Below are 15,034 nucleotides of genomic sequence, written 5' to 3'. Positions count from 1 at the left end.
GGATCATAATTTTTGTATATACCTGGAAATCATCAACTTCATGCTTATTCTATCGATCTAACCTAAAAATTAATAAAAATAAACATTAGAAAAGTATTTATAAATGATACGATATGTATCTCGAACGTATAAACGATCGATTCTAAATCTTATTCCGAGTAAAATATTTCTATTCTTAATAATAAAATTAAAATAAAGATTCAAGAAAGTATCTCCTCATGAGAGAGAAAAATTTGAAGAAACAAAGAAAAAAGGGTAGAAAGAGTAATAAGATGAAAAAAGTGGAGATGACTCCAAAAAAATCACCCCCACCGATTTTTGGTATACGAGAAGAAATAGTCGATGATTACAAAGAGCAATATCTCTTTTTGTTAGAATTTTTTATCCATAGAGTAACCGGTGAGAGATTAGCAAAATTAAATCGAATGTTTTTCGTACCGACTAGCATTGGTTTAGAATTTTTACATTTTACGGAAGAAGATAAAATTGAGATAACACCGGTAGATTTATTATTCGTCCCACAAGCTGGTATAGCAGATGATGTTGAATATTTTTATTCTGGTAAATCAATAATGTTTGCGATGGATCTTGAGACAACGAGGGATAAGTCGTTGGAATTGACAGTGAAGATGACGACAAGAAAAAAAATGCCTGAGGGTATTAAACCAGATATTTTAGTTGGCGTTGGAGAATTTGAACTGACTAAACAATTTGCTGCGTTAAGGAAGGAATTGTTGCAATGCTGGCATAGGAAAGTACCACCGCCTAAGACGTTTGAAGGTTCCGTACCTTTGATAATGAATGAGAAACAAGTCGGCAAAGTTTTTCTCTATGTAAGAATGTCTGCCTTTGGCGAGACAATTATTACAGAATTTGAAGCACCAGAGTCTATAAAGAAAGAATCTGATTATATATTTAAAGGTGAAGAATTGAATGAGAAATCTTTAGCTTACAAATGTAAAGTAGTTGACTCTGAAAGTGTCTGTAAGGAATCAACTGTTGATATTCCTTGTCGTGTATGCGTAATGGAAGAACATGCTTGTTTACCTTGTGGTCGGCCAACTGGTGCCAGAGAACAAGATAAATTAAATGATCGTAAATGTTCATGTGTCTCGGAAACTTCCAAATCTACTTGTTATCCACCTAGCATATTAGAAGAAACACCAAAAAAAGATCCTTGTACTGATACAAGTAAAACGGCTGGCCCAATTCAAACCAGTCGCGGTCCTGCTCAAGCTTGTGGCAAAGCTGTTGTTCTCAAAGTTTCTGGTCTTCTGGATGGCGAAGTTAAAAAACAACCAACTGTAACAGTCTCACCAGAAAGCGATGCGACAGGACCAGATTGTCCGCCTGATCCTGAGCACGATGTTTTTATTTTGAGAATTGGTAAGAAAGGATTGGTCGGTGCTGGTGAGAAATCAGATTTGCAATTGGAAATGAGAACACCTAAAGGCCCTGAAAGAAGACCTCCGATCAGACATGAAACGCGTCAAATACAAGCTGATATCGAAGAGAAAAAAAAGAAAGAGAGAAAGAAAAAGAAAAAGAAAAAATAAGCAAATTCTTATAATTGAATAATTCTATTGTGTATATGGTTATCGTATGCAATATATAGTTATAAATTTTATTTAAAAGAGTGCCATCTATCTTAAATAATATATAAACTCTGTTTTTTCTTTTATTTTCTAATGACAGTTTTAAATTGTAGTGTGATGGTTAGATATATCATTATGTTGTAAAAAAAATTTGTGAGTAAATTAATAAATAGTTTCCATATCAATTAAATTTGATCCTTTGATATGATAACATGGATGAAAGTCAACAATTATTTCTCATTGAATTTTTGGTCGATAAAGTTAATATCCCAGCTGTTCGTGCTATACATGAAGAAATGTTACCAGTGACGACCTGCATTTCTTTTCAAGTTATATTTGCTTATTATTGTTACAAATAAAATGATTATATAAAATCATTTGTAAAAGAAATGTTGTATAACAGATCCTTGGTTTGCCACCTATCAATATTCATGAGGAAGCATCTAGCGATGGATGTGCTTGTGTCAGCGGTGACACTCAAGTATTTAAAAAAGGAAAATCTTGTCTATTTGCCCTACCCAGTAATGTTCTTCAAAAACCAGTTCATAGTTTTCCTGTAACTATGACTGTTTATAAAAAACTTCCACCCGGAGTATTACCAGATGTGATGTTAATCGGCTCTTATCAAATACAATTAAGAAATTTAATAAATGATTTACTAAGTCAACGTATATTCAAAAATGGCAATCCATGTAAATCATTAAAAAGCACTTTCAGGATAGCAACAGCAACTGGACAGTGTGTCGGCGAAGTTACTCTTTTCATACGTGCCTCCTGTTTCGGGAAAAAAATAGTCACTCAATTTCAAATACCTCATAATAAAAAACCATATTTGTTCAAAGGAACCGATGATAGTCCAGTATTTCAATGTAAAAAAATACCTTCAAGAAAATGCCTGCCAAAATTTATACCATGCAATTGCCCTATAAAAAAGAGTACAGATGGAAGCGGCGAAGGAAAGACTTGTTGTCGTCCAAAAACATGTCCTGAAACTTGTTTCATGCCTTGTTGTCGTCCAAAAACAAGTCTTGAAACTTGTTTCACGCCTTGTTGTCGTCCAAAAACAAGTCCTGAACCTTGTGTCAAGATTTGTTGTCGTCCAAAAACAAGTCCTTGTTCTTCTTCAGTCAAACCTGAAATTGATAAGTGTAAAGGACCTCATACTGAACCTCCACCTTGTTATCCATCTTGTCTACCACTTTGCAAGTCAATGTTAGTTCAAACTTTTGAATCTCATATGTTTTATTTTACAAATAAAATTATTCTTATCCTATTTCAGACAACAACAAGAACAACAATGTATGAAATGTTGTTCCATTTATCCATCATGTATACCTCTTTGTATGCAACCAGTAAAATCTGTTCCACCTTGTGGTCATCCACAACCTGCCACCACAAATATTTGCTCATCCTGTTGCTCACCTCAACCAGTTAAAGAAAAGAGCTGTGCTCCTTGTTGCGACACAAAGAAAACTACTTTTGATGACCTATTTAAAAAGAAACCTGTAAGAAAGTGTGGATGCGTTATTAAAGAGGAACCAACTTGTAGCTGTAAACGAACTTGTTGAATGCCCAGGAAAAAAAATGGCGAGTGGAGAACTGTTTATTGAATCTTCTTTAAAATTTATATATTTTTTTTTTTATTGTAGATATATATATATATATATACTTTTTTTTCTCAGTGTGAATTCAACTTTAAAATTTGATCAATCGACATGAAATTGTTGAGAATTATTTCAGTCTTTTTTTCTTTTCCTTTTTTGTTTTTTTTATTTATTTTCATATCAAACATCAAACTTGATCAATCATGAGTCTAATTGATTATATCATAAATTATTAAATATTTTTATTACGATGGAGAGGGGGAGGTATATGAAATAGATGATAAAGATCATGTAAATGATAACATAAAAATTATTCAGATAATAGTTATACAAAATAATGGCTGAACGTCAAGATAAGAAGAAAAAAAAGCAGAAGAAGAGCGGTAAACCAAAAAAGGTTTTGGCAAAGGAAGCATCAAAGCATAAAGTCGATAATCAAAAGGCAGCTTGCGTAAAGGAAAAATATCATAAATGGGAAAAAGCATGGGAAAAGAAATTCCAAGCACAGGATGAACTAGACGATTACAGATGTTGCTTGCACAAGGGATTATGTTTGAAACCAAAGACGCAATCAAATATTTGGGTAAATGTAGTAGAAGATAAAATGACTCAAGAGTTGCACATGGCCATCAAGTAATTTATAATTTAAATAAATAAAATTATTAATAAATAAATCGTTTTTTCCTTTTTTTTTATTATTTTTATTAATCGTTTAATAATTTTTTCTTTTTTTTTTTTTTAGACAGGTACCTGTTCCCAGACCAAAACCTCCTCCGATTCCAAGATTAAAAAGAATGGAAATTTTATCGAGCTGCGAAGGAACAGTTGGCAAAATTACTGAGATGAAAAAAAAGAAAAATATTGTAAAAAAGAAAAAAAAAGGAAAAAAAAAAGGATAAAAAGAAAAAATAATAATAATCTTTTATTTCAATAAATGAGAATTAATTTTTTCTAATTTATTAAGATATTATATTAAGTATTATTATTAATACATACATTATATTATATATGAAAATATATTACGTATATATAAATAAAATAATACATAGCGTTAACATATCCGGTATAGTCTAGTGGTTAGGATACCTGGCTCTCACCCAGGAGGCTCGGGTTCGATTCCCGGTACCGGAAAAGTCATATTTATATTTTACATATGATAATTTTTTTATATAATATAATATAATATAAATCTCCTATAGTTTAAACGATTACAATCAATCACGCTACTGTATTATAGAAACGTTGTTCTCTATATATATTTTATTATATGTGTATATATATATACACACATACACACATATATATATATAATAATAAAATAAATATATTAACAATATTAAACATAAATATATTTTTTATTATTATGATTAATATTTCATAAAATTAATATATACAAAAAATTATAACAAATATATTACATTATTTATTTTTATATTTATTCTTACGTGTCTGCATATATAAGAGTATTATTGTTCCCTCTAATTCTATTCCTCTGTCGTCTTATTTATAATAGACCTCTAGATCAAGAAAGTGGAAAGTGCATCCGCAATGTCGTGGCACGTTATTTTCGTCGGGGTCGACTCGAGTGCATTCACCGAAGAATAAGTAGCTTAATAGTATATAAGCAAGTCAAAATATATATATACATAAATATATATATATATATATATATATATATATATATATATGTTATTGTATAATATTTTATAAGAAAATTTTATAAGAAAGATAATATATTAATAATCAAATTAATCGAATATTTGTGGATATATATTTTCAGATATATATATAATATTATTTATAATTTCTAACCCAATCAAGTTGCTTGATATTTCAAAAATAATAGATATTGGTTGATTACACTGTATTAACCTTAATTATTTGAAATTGTCGGCTTTGAAATTATAAAATCGTCCATTAAAGTTCATAATTACTCAGGAATTTTCATGAAATTAATTTCTTTTTCTAAGAAATCATTTCTAGAAGGATTAAATCGATTTTGTCATAAATAGATAATAATAATAATAATAATAATATAGATAATCACATATATTGAAAATTTGGCAATAATTTTTCTATTATCTATCTTCCATTATATATACATATATAAATAATTTCACAAGATAAAATAAATAAAAATAAAATAATATATTTTAATAATTAACTTAATTAAAAATTTAATAATATTTACATACAATATTAAAGTCAGAGAAATATAAAATAATTCTTTTCGTTTTGTTAATTAATTTTTAGAAACCCAACAAAATATTATTATTATTATCATAATCTTTTATAATTATTTTTAAACAAGGTTACATTATCCTGATCTTTTCTACAATATTTTAGGATATATTAGAAGCAACATTTTGTCTCAAACTTATGTTGCACTATATTATATATATATATATATATATATATATATATATATATATATATATATATTTCAAGCTAAAATTAAAAATAAGACACTTGAAAAATATCATCCGGATGCGAAAATACATAAAATCTTTCAACGGAAATGATTTTCTCCCAATGCGAATACACATGTCTTTAAGAGAAAGAGAGAGAGAGAGAGAGAGAGAGAGAGAGAGAGAGAGAAAGAGAGAGAAAATCTACAAGGTGTGCCAAAAATTCGTAATTAATTTCCAAAATGAATCTCAAAACTTAATTTCCGAGCTTTCAAGTTCAAAGTCACGTATCTTCGAAGTAGATTTGTCGTTTCGTTTAATTTATAAAAAAAAAAAAAGATTAAAAAAAAGAAAAAACTGAAGAAAAGAAAGATAAAAATATTCAAAAAAACAGTAACTAGTTTAGAAAAAAGTGTCTCCAAAAGTACAAGTAATTAATTTTTTATCATCTTTGTATCTTTTGATTCCCCTTTATCTAGAAATATTTGTCCTACCCTATAGAATTCCCTAAAGAAAAAGAGATAGCGTGAAAGAGAGATAGAGAGAGAAAGAGAAAGAGAGAGTGAAAGAGAGAGAGAGAGAGAGAGAGAAAGAGAGATAGAGAGAGAAAGAGAGAGAAAGAGAAAGAGAGAGAGAAAACTCAGCATAGTGCGCTTGCTCTTTCTCAACCCTCTCTTCGTCTCAACCCTCTTATTCCCTCGATCAACCCCTCCCTCTTCCTCCTCTTTCCCCTCCACACACCTTCCATATACCCTTCTATACCCCGTACACCCCTGTACACCCCCATACACCCCTATACACCTCTACCACCAATCTTATCACCCTCGAAGGAGACCGACTCGAAATGGGGGTGGATAGGCCGATATTGTCGAGCAGGCGCAGTATAAACTTGGTGGATGAGGTCCGGAGAGGGCTAAGGGTGGGGGTTGGAGTAGAGGTGGGGGTGGTAGGGTAGGATGTAGCCGAGAGTACAAACCGCATATATAATCCAGCGTAACGCGCGTTTACCTCGTCCAAAGTTAGTGGTGACTCTACGTCTTCGTCATCATCATCGTCATCATCGTCATCATCGTCGTCATCGTCGTCATCGTCGTCATCGTCTTCCTCTTCGCTCTTTTAAGATCGAATTTTGTAAAAAAAGAAGAGGAAAAAAAATGAACGTGAAAATGTTCGATGACAACGTCAACAATAACAACAACAATAACAGTAATAACAATAACGATAACAATAATTTGTAAAAAAGTTTTTAAGGGTGATAAGTGTGTAATAATAATAAGAAGAAGAAGAAGAAGAAGAGGAAAGTAAGGGAGAAATAAAAGGGAGAAAATATTAGAGAAAATATTAAAGAGGAATAAAAACGATAAAAGGAAGAACTTTTGTTTGATAAAGTTTAAAGATCGAACAACAGCGATGAACAACGGTTCACCGCAAAATTCTGATACGGCTGCCCAGCAACATCGTAGTGGCGTTGACAACAGCGATGAAGAGGAATGGAGTGGTGTAGTAGAATGTGTAATTATTTATACGTATTTATTTATTAATAATACAGAGAGAGAGAGAGAGAGAGAGAGAGAGAGAGAGAGAGAGAGAGAGAGAGAGAAAATAATCTGTTTTAATCCGTTAAAGTTTCTTCACTGAATTTCTAATATTGATTTACCACTATTAAGTAATTCTATGATTTCTATGGCTGGGTATCTCTCTGGATAGAAACGTGCATGTGTGTGTATGAGTGATTGCTTTGTGTACGTGTAATTGGATAGTAGTATTAGTATTAGTACGAGTATTTCTATACATGTGTTTCATATATAGTATTAATATTAATATTAATATTAATTGATATTAATTATATTATTAATACTAATACTAATAATAATTTATGATTTTTATTATTATCTGTTGGATATATCATTGAATTTACACGCGCGCGCGCGCGCGTGTATGTGTGTGATTGTTATGTATGATTATATCTGTGTGTATATGTATTTAACTTAGTAATAGGATTAATATTAGTATTATTATTTTTCTGTGTGTATAACTTAGTATTAGAAATAATATTTAATATAATAGTAATATTAATAATGCGTTAGTTTCATATATAATTGTACAATTTGACTCTTTGTATTAATTTTGTATGTGTGTGTGCGCGTACTCGCATGCAACGCAAAGCAAATGGTATATACAGAGAGAATCAAATTTAGTTTAGATGTGTGTGTTGGTGTATCGATGGAAAATCTAAAAAAAATTTTATCTATATTCGTGCATGTATTTGTTCAATAACGTAGTAATAGTAAAATAGTAATAGTAGTAGTAACCATAATAATATTGTAGCATTAGGAGTAGTGGTAGTAACAATGTCAGTGTGAACTCTGTATATGAGTGAGTTAGTGTAGTAGTGATGAGGGTTGAAATAGTCTAAAGAGAAAAAGAGAAAGAGATAGCTTAACGAGAGAGAAAGAGAGGAAGAGAGAGAGAGAGAAAGAGATAGCGTAGAGAGAGAGGGAGAGAGAGAGAGAGATAGCGTAGAGAGAGAGGGAGAGAGAGAAAGAGGTAGCGTAAAGAGAAAGAGAGAGAGATAGCGTAAAGAGAAAGGGAGAGAGATAGCGTAAAGAGAAAGGGAGAGAGAGAGAGAGAAAGAGATAGAGTGAGAGAGAGAGAGAGAGAGAGTGAGAGATAGCGTAAAGAGAAAGGGAGAGAGAGAGAGAGAGAGAGAGAGAGAGAGAGAGAGATAGCGTAAAAGATAGAGTATGAGAGAAAGGGAGATAGATAAAGTGAAAGATAGAAAGAGAGAAAAGATGAAGTCGATGAACGCATCGAAGTACTGCATAGAGATTGCACATTGTTGCAATCCTTTTTGATTAGAATTCTTGAATTAGATATACATAACATCGCCGTAGTAACGATTAACAGATTTTTTTCTTCTTGCTTTTATTGCTATTTTTTTATTTTTTTTATTATTAATATTATTATCACTATTATTATTATTAATATTATTATCACTATTATTATTATTATTATTATTATTGTTGTTGTTGTCGTTGATTAGAATTCTTGAATTAGATTTACATAAAGTAAGTCGAGTTAAATTTAAATAAAGTTTTTTTAACGTTGTTAGATTTTTTCCTCCATATTGTTTTTTATCATCATCATCATTATCATCATCATCATCATTTTATTATTATTATTATTATTATTATTATTATTATTATTATTATTATTATTATTATTATTATTATTATTATTATTATTATTATTATTATTATTATTATTATTATTATTATTATTATTATTATTATTATTATTATTATTATTATTATTATTATTATTATTATTATTATTGTTATTAATATCATCATCATCATCATCATCATCATCATCATTATTATTATTATTATTATTATTATATTACTAACGCTTATATGCGGTTAGGTGATATGTGAAACATGATTCTTATCTTGTCGTTCAGGGTCAGTGAGCTTCTTTACCTGTTTAACTTTTATATAGGTAGTAACGTTAAAGCAGAACATTGATATTTTCGAGATCATTGATTAGGTTAAAGAGCATATAACTTTTAATAATAGTTTTATGTGTATAATCGATCTTTTCCTCTTTTTTTCTTCTTCAATAAATTTCTTATATATCCATATATGGTTCTCTTTTTTTTTTTTCACTTAGTAAATTATTTTTATTTATTTTGTTTTATTTATTTATTTATCTTTATTTTATTTTTTAATAACTGCACGTTATTGTTTTGCATTATTATATTGAAATAGTACAAGTTAAAAGTTAAGAAATAAAATTTATATTTATTTCTTTTTTTATAAATAATTAATAATAAAAAAAGAAAAAAGAAATTTTTATTTATTGATTAATTAATCTTACAATTTTTATAAAATTACTAAAATGTTTATTATCATTATCATTATCATTATTATTATTATTATTATTATTATTATTATTATATATTTAATAAACAGTTATTACATAAATATATGTAAAATTACAATTTCAATTTTATTTTATTTAATAATTGCAATTTATATTTGTGTGTCTGTGTGTGTGCGTGATTCATTCCCTTTAACAAAAACATTTTTTTGCAATGTAATCATTTTTTGATCATATTAATATATAAAAAGAAAATGAAGCTCTCCAAATGAAGAAAATAGTGAAATAATAAAATGCAGATGCATCGTTGCACTCATTAAAAAATATATGATCACGAATTACATCTTGTAACATTTTTTTTTAATTTCAATTAAAAAAAGAAAAAGAAAAAATAAAGCTATAACTTGTTAAAATTGCTTTGAGAGAATCATTCTGTGTTTATAGATTTTATTTATAGTTTGAATTTTTTAATAGTTGCATTACATATTTATATTGCAGGCTGTACTAGAACGATCCAAGTCAGATCGTGTATCAAGAGTGAACGAAGATAGAAGACGTCGTACCATTATCGTGGAAAAGAAAAACGGCACGTATGGTTTCACATTACAGGTAAAACATGTATTCATATTTATGTATTATATATTTTTCTGCTTCGCTATAAGGTATAAGAAATACGTTTCATCTGATACAAACATTTTTGTTTAAATAGTTCTATATTTCTCTCTTTATATATTCTTTTTTAATTGGTAAGATCGCATAAGTTTAAAAAATATCTCAATTTTATAATTTTTTAATTTTTTGGAAAACATATATACATATACATGTATTATTAATTATTGAAATAATTTGTTATTTTGTTTTTTATTTGTTGTCGTTACAGAGTTATGGAATACATTATAAGAGAGAACAAGAGATAGAAATGATCACATATGTCGATTATATAGAATATGATGGACCTGCATTCAAAGCAGGCATGAGAGAAGGTGACGTTATACTTTCTATAAATGGTCATGAAATGGATCGAGCTGATCATACTACCCTTGTGAACTTTATAAAGAATTGTGATACCAGAATGAGAATGGTCGTATCATTTGAGGATTGTGTGAGAAAGGTATGGATAATGATTTGAATCATTTTTCATTCTATTCTTGTCTTTCTTTAAATTAACTCTATACATCTTTCTATTACATTGTAAAATAGTAAAATATCTTTTCGTGTAACTTATTCTAATGAAAATATTACGTTTCTGGATAATAAAAAGCTTTCTTTAGGATTGTCAATTTAAAAAAGATATAAAGTTATCTTCTTGATATATATATTTGAATAATAATAATATTTGACAAATGACTAGACAAAAATTTAATCTCTCAGGTACGATTACATATGCATTATCTGGAGCTGCAACGTACTCTTCAGTTACGCTTAGGTGAGCTTGAAAGATTATGTGAAAGAGAACGTTCTATATTGATGGGTCGATGGAAGACACATTCGCTTCCAGCACGTAAAAGAACACCCAGTAGTGTTATAACAAGTAATCCTAATCAACCATCTCCATCATCGAGTTTTAATTCGTCAACCATTCAATGTTGTCGACCTGCAACATCTACGGAACATCTTTTACTTTACAATTTGGTGATTATAAAGATTTAATATGATTGTTTGTTGATATAAATATATATATATAATAAATATAATATATAATATATAATAATTATAATAAATATATATATATATATATTCATTTCTTTTTCAGTTCGGTGATGGTCGACCATGTTTGATACCACGTGCTGCTTGTTTGGTAACAGTAGGACCACCACGTTCTCGAAGCGATCATCATCAATTTCTTTCAAAGATGCCCAGCGAATCTGGTGCGTCCACTTCTTCACGTCATAGTTATCATCAAGCAAATAGTATGAGCGGTACACCAGCGAAAATGAAGTCACACAAATCTTGTCAGCAGCAACAGAATTCGTCGACGAGCGGAGACATATCGGTTCATCATTCTCAACAGAATAGTCTATGCGTCGCTTGTATCTCAAGTGCTAATCGTCGTCGAGAACAATCGGATACTGGTAGTTTGGACGCATATGATCTGGCTAGCCCTTGCTGCGATCCAAACTGTGTTCCAAGCCGTAGAAGACGTGAGAAACAACGTCGAGCTAGAAACGAACAAAATCATCTTCAGCAACAACAATTACAGCAACAGCAACAACAACAACAGCAACAGCAGCAACAACAACAACAGCAACAACATGCGACACAGGCTCAACGAGAACAACAGCAGCAACAGCAAGGACAACAGCAGCAACAGCAACAACAACAGCAGCAGCAACAACAACAACAACAACAGCAACAACAGCAACAACAACAACAACAACAACAACAACATGGTACGCACAATTGTTCCAGATCTTCCGGTCATAGTCTTCACTCCATTACCAGTAGTGACGTATCAACTACTGCTGATAGCGTAGCTTCGTGTTCCACTAGTCTAAGCACAGATACGCTTTACTGGGATCCAAATGTTCACCAAAGACCGCCACCGTGCCTTCAATATGCCAAACCCAAGTCATGGGATAATTTAACTACAAAAGCTTTCGGTGGATATGGATTTGGATATGGTTATCTGGATACAGCTACAATAAAGACACACAGTGCTGAACGACCTGGAAAAGGAGGTCATGGTCGTGCTAAGACACCTACTGGTACAGTACAAAGAAGAACAAGTAGCAGTACAACTTATTCCACTGGCAGTACTCGACATTTTCAACCTACCAAGTCTACCGAAAGCCTTCTCATACCGCCTCCTTATCAAAACGAGTTAGATGGTAGTATAAGCTGTGAATGTCTAGATGAACCCAGTCCAAGATTTTTACCGGTCGTTCAATTGGAAAAACATAAAGAATCTGGCTATGTCGCTAGTAATCATGCTCAAATCAGACATCGACGTTCTAGTCATTCTGAAGGAAAACTCAGAGCAATTAACAGCTCGGAAGTAACTCGATTGTGAATTTATTTCTTCTTAGATTTCTGTATACGCTGGGATATTATATAAAATGAGCGTTGTACCATATCCGTGGGGTGGTCCTTTCTATTCTTGCCAATTTATCTTTTTTTATTAAAGCTTATATTTCTTTTTACTGAGAATATGTTTGACATTTTACAAAGTAAATTCGTTTCTTTTTCTAAACACCTGATTGTACTTGGAAGAGTTTAATAAAATTCGAATTAATGAAATCTATGTTTGAAATGAAAATTTTAATGAAAAGTATTTCTCCTCGAATAATTAGGTGTTAACAATGCTTCCTCGTTTATACTATAGTTGCATGTCCATTTTCTAATGGATGAGATTGTAATATTATTCTACAATGAAAGAAATATAAAACTGCACTTGGAATTGTCTCTTTGATCAATGTAGAAGCTAATAAAAGTTTGATAAATTTTTTAAGGATGCACCGAGCAATAGCAAACAATTTAACATATTAGCTACCCACTTCCATGGACGAAACAAATAAACATTATAAATAAAAAAACATAAAAATCTATATATGCATATTTTTATTCAATTTCCTATACATAAATGTAAAGAAAAAAAAAAGAGAAAATCATTTGTATTTTAACATTTTATATTTTTTCAACATTTTTGATTAAAAGGAAAATGTTAAAAAGAAATAAAATATTTTTAAAAATATATTCTTATATAATATATGAAAATATATATTTAATTATATATATATATTATATATATAATATATAATTTATATATATAAATAATATGAATATTTAATTATATATATTATTTGTGTGGGTGTGTGTGTATATATATATATTGATTTGTTTAACCTGAATTTTAATTAAAAAGGTTAGAAAAAATTATTCTAATTGTCATATGATTGGTTCATGCGTCAACCTATCACAAGCAAGATCGTTTACTAGAGAACGCTTTACATTTGCTTTAATCAAATATCCATCGTACTTAGCTTGGTATGCGTCGTGAGAGGTTATGTTACTTTACTAACTATCTGAATATTTATTTAATTGCACAAATTTCTACAAGTATTAAGAAATATGTCTAGAAAAAAATTAGTGTCGTACATTAGACCTGAAGAACCTAAATTTTTAAGAGAATTAAAAGAACAAATTCAATACAAGGAAAAACCAACAATTAACACAAAGGTAAAGATGTAAACATTCTTTATCTTTCTTTATAAATTTAAGTTTTTTTTATACCAATCTATTATAAATAATATATTGATTATATTTCTATAATTCTGTATAATGTATATATTTAATACAAAATAATAGATGTGTGTTACCGATAAAAAATATTAAAAAAAAAAAAATATTTATATAAAAAGAAGTAACATAATAATTTCATTTTTTAAATAGAAAGAAATTTTGCCTCGTGTCTCTGACGACGAAGCAGAAGATATAGATGGAGAGAAGCCTCTTGTTGTTGTATTAAATTCAGGAGATTTAACTGCAGAAGAAGCAGAAGCTTTTGAAAAACAAAAACAAAAAGGTATAATTTCATTCATATAAATATTTTCTTATCCGATATTTAATAATATTCTATTCCAATCTACATAATTTGTTTGGAAATTTATAGAGGAAGCTGCAGCTCCGGCTGATTTGTCTAAACGGATTATATTTAGTAAAGATAAATTAAAAAAGAGAACTATAGATTTGGTCGAAGGGCCTGATAATAAAAAAATTAAAAAGAACAAACACAAGAAAGCTATTTTATCGTTTAACGACGAAGAGGAAGAAAATTTAGGATAAAAAGTAATATAATTGTAAATATTATTTTATTTAATTTTTATTTACTAAATATTTTTCGACGATACTTTATATAGAGTATTGTTAACAATTGCTGCTTTGATTTCAAATTTTTGAAAGATAGATTATAATATCTTTAGCATACAACAAAGTTTACTTCTCTTGTTAAAATATAATTCTAATAATATTTGTATATTCGTTATTTTTACTATAATATTTGTCTACAAAATATTCTGACATTTGTCGGTAATAATGTGATCGATTGAAATTTTATAAATTTCAATTAAATTTGTACATATGATATCCATAAATATAATTTATGTAATATATTAACGAGATACATTTACATAATATTGAAAATTTTAAGAAAAAGATTGTATATAATAAATATAAGTACACATATATCTATATGAAAGAGTAAGAATGTTATTAAACAGGAAATACAATTGTTTCTGAAGATATATGTAATTTTATAATAAATATTTTATTAAAAAAGAACGAGTTTATAAAATAAATGTTTAAAAAAAAATAAATTATATTTTTTAAGTATAAAAATAACAATTATAAAAAAAAATAAAAAATAAATAAAAAAATAAATAAAAAAAAAGTGAAGCTTAAAATAGAAAAGGGCGGGTACCTTAACGTCAACCCCGTAGTTTGTACATTGTTGCGATTGCAGATTGCCCTTATTCTTAGGGAGAGTCTCTCATTGGACGTGCACGTGTATATGATCACGTGATAATCTAGAAGAAACGCTACTGGTCGT

General features: G+C 29.1%; 4 protein-coding genes and 1 non-coding gene across 6 annotated transcripts; all 5 read left to right on the top strand.

Moving 5' to 3' along the window:
• The first annotated feature begins 8 nt into the window (after positions 1 to 8).
• LOC127072398 (uncharacterized) lies at positions 9 to 1,569 on the top strand. Its single transcript, XM_051012820.1, has one exon. The coding sequence runs from the start codon at positions 219 to 221 to the stop codon at positions 1,554 to 1,556; it is 1,338 nt and encodes a 445-aa protein (XP_050868777.1). The 5' UTR covers positions 9 to 218; the 3' UTR covers positions 1,557 to 1,569.
• Positions 1,570 to 1,807: 238 nt separating this feature from the next.
• On the top strand, positions 1,808 to 4,818 carry LOC127072409 (uncharacterized). The gene is made up of 5 exons (XM_051012833.1): positions 1,808 to 1,924; positions 1,999 to 2,807; positions 2,875 to 3,182; positions 3,518 to 3,832; positions 3,942 to 4,818. The coding sequence occupies exons 1-3, from the start codon at positions 1,808 to 1,810 to the stop codon at positions 3,161 to 3,163; spliced, it is 1,215 nt and encodes a 404-aa protein (XP_050868790.1). The 3' UTR covers positions 3,164 to 3,182; positions 3,518 to 3,832; positions 3,942 to 4,818.
• Positions 4,259 to 4,330, top strand: Trnae-cuc (transfer RNA glutamic acid (anticodon CUC)). Its single transcript has one exon. It is a non-coding gene; the product is annotated as a tRNA-Glu (tRNA).
• Positions 4,819 to 5,682: 864 nt separating the features above from the next.
• On the top strand, positions 5,683 to 13,034 carry LOC127072393 (myb-like protein Q). Of its 2 annotated transcripts, XM_051012809.1 has the most exons (5): positions 5,683 to 7,119; positions 9,988 to 10,098; positions 10,370 to 10,600; positions 10,861 to 11,121; positions 11,243 to 13,034. In XM_051012809.1, exons 1-5 carry the CDS (start codon positions 7,018 to 7,020, stop codon positions 12,497 to 12,499), a joined length of 1,962 nt encoding a protein of 653 aa, XP_050868766.1. In that variant the 5' UTR covers positions 5,683 to 7,017; the 3' UTR covers positions 12,500 to 13,034. The 2 variants fall into 2 exon arrangements, with proteins under 2 accessions (XP_050868766.1, XP_050868767.1); XM_051012810.1 differs by lacking the exon at positions 5,683 to 7,119 and having other exon boundaries at positions 9,994 to 10,075.
• Positions 13,035 to 13,322: 288 nt separating this feature from the next.
• LOC127072407 (uncharacterized protein KIAA1143 homolog) lies at positions 13,323 to 14,639 on the top strand. Its single transcript, XM_051012831.1, has 3 exons — positions 13,323 to 13,665; positions 13,879 to 14,011; positions 14,099 to 14,639. The coding sequence occupies exons 1-3, from the start codon at positions 13,558 to 13,560 to the stop codon at positions 14,269 to 14,271; spliced, it is 414 nt and encodes a 137-aa protein (XP_050868788.1). The 5' UTR covers positions 13,323 to 13,557; the 3' UTR covers positions 14,272 to 14,639.
• Positions 14,640 to 15,034: the final 395 nt, after the last annotated feature.

The sequence above is a fragment of the Vespula vulgaris genome, chromosome 25, assembly GCF_905475345.1.
Source record: "Vespula vulgaris chromosome 25, iyVesVulg1.1, whole genome shotgun sequence".
NCBI classification, from domain to species: domain Eukaryota; kingdom Metazoa; phylum Arthropoda; class Insecta; order Hymenoptera; family Vespidae; genus Vespula; species Vespula vulgaris.
Note: the sequence above shows the minus strand (reverse complement) of the source record. Positions and strands in the feature narration are given on the sequence as shown.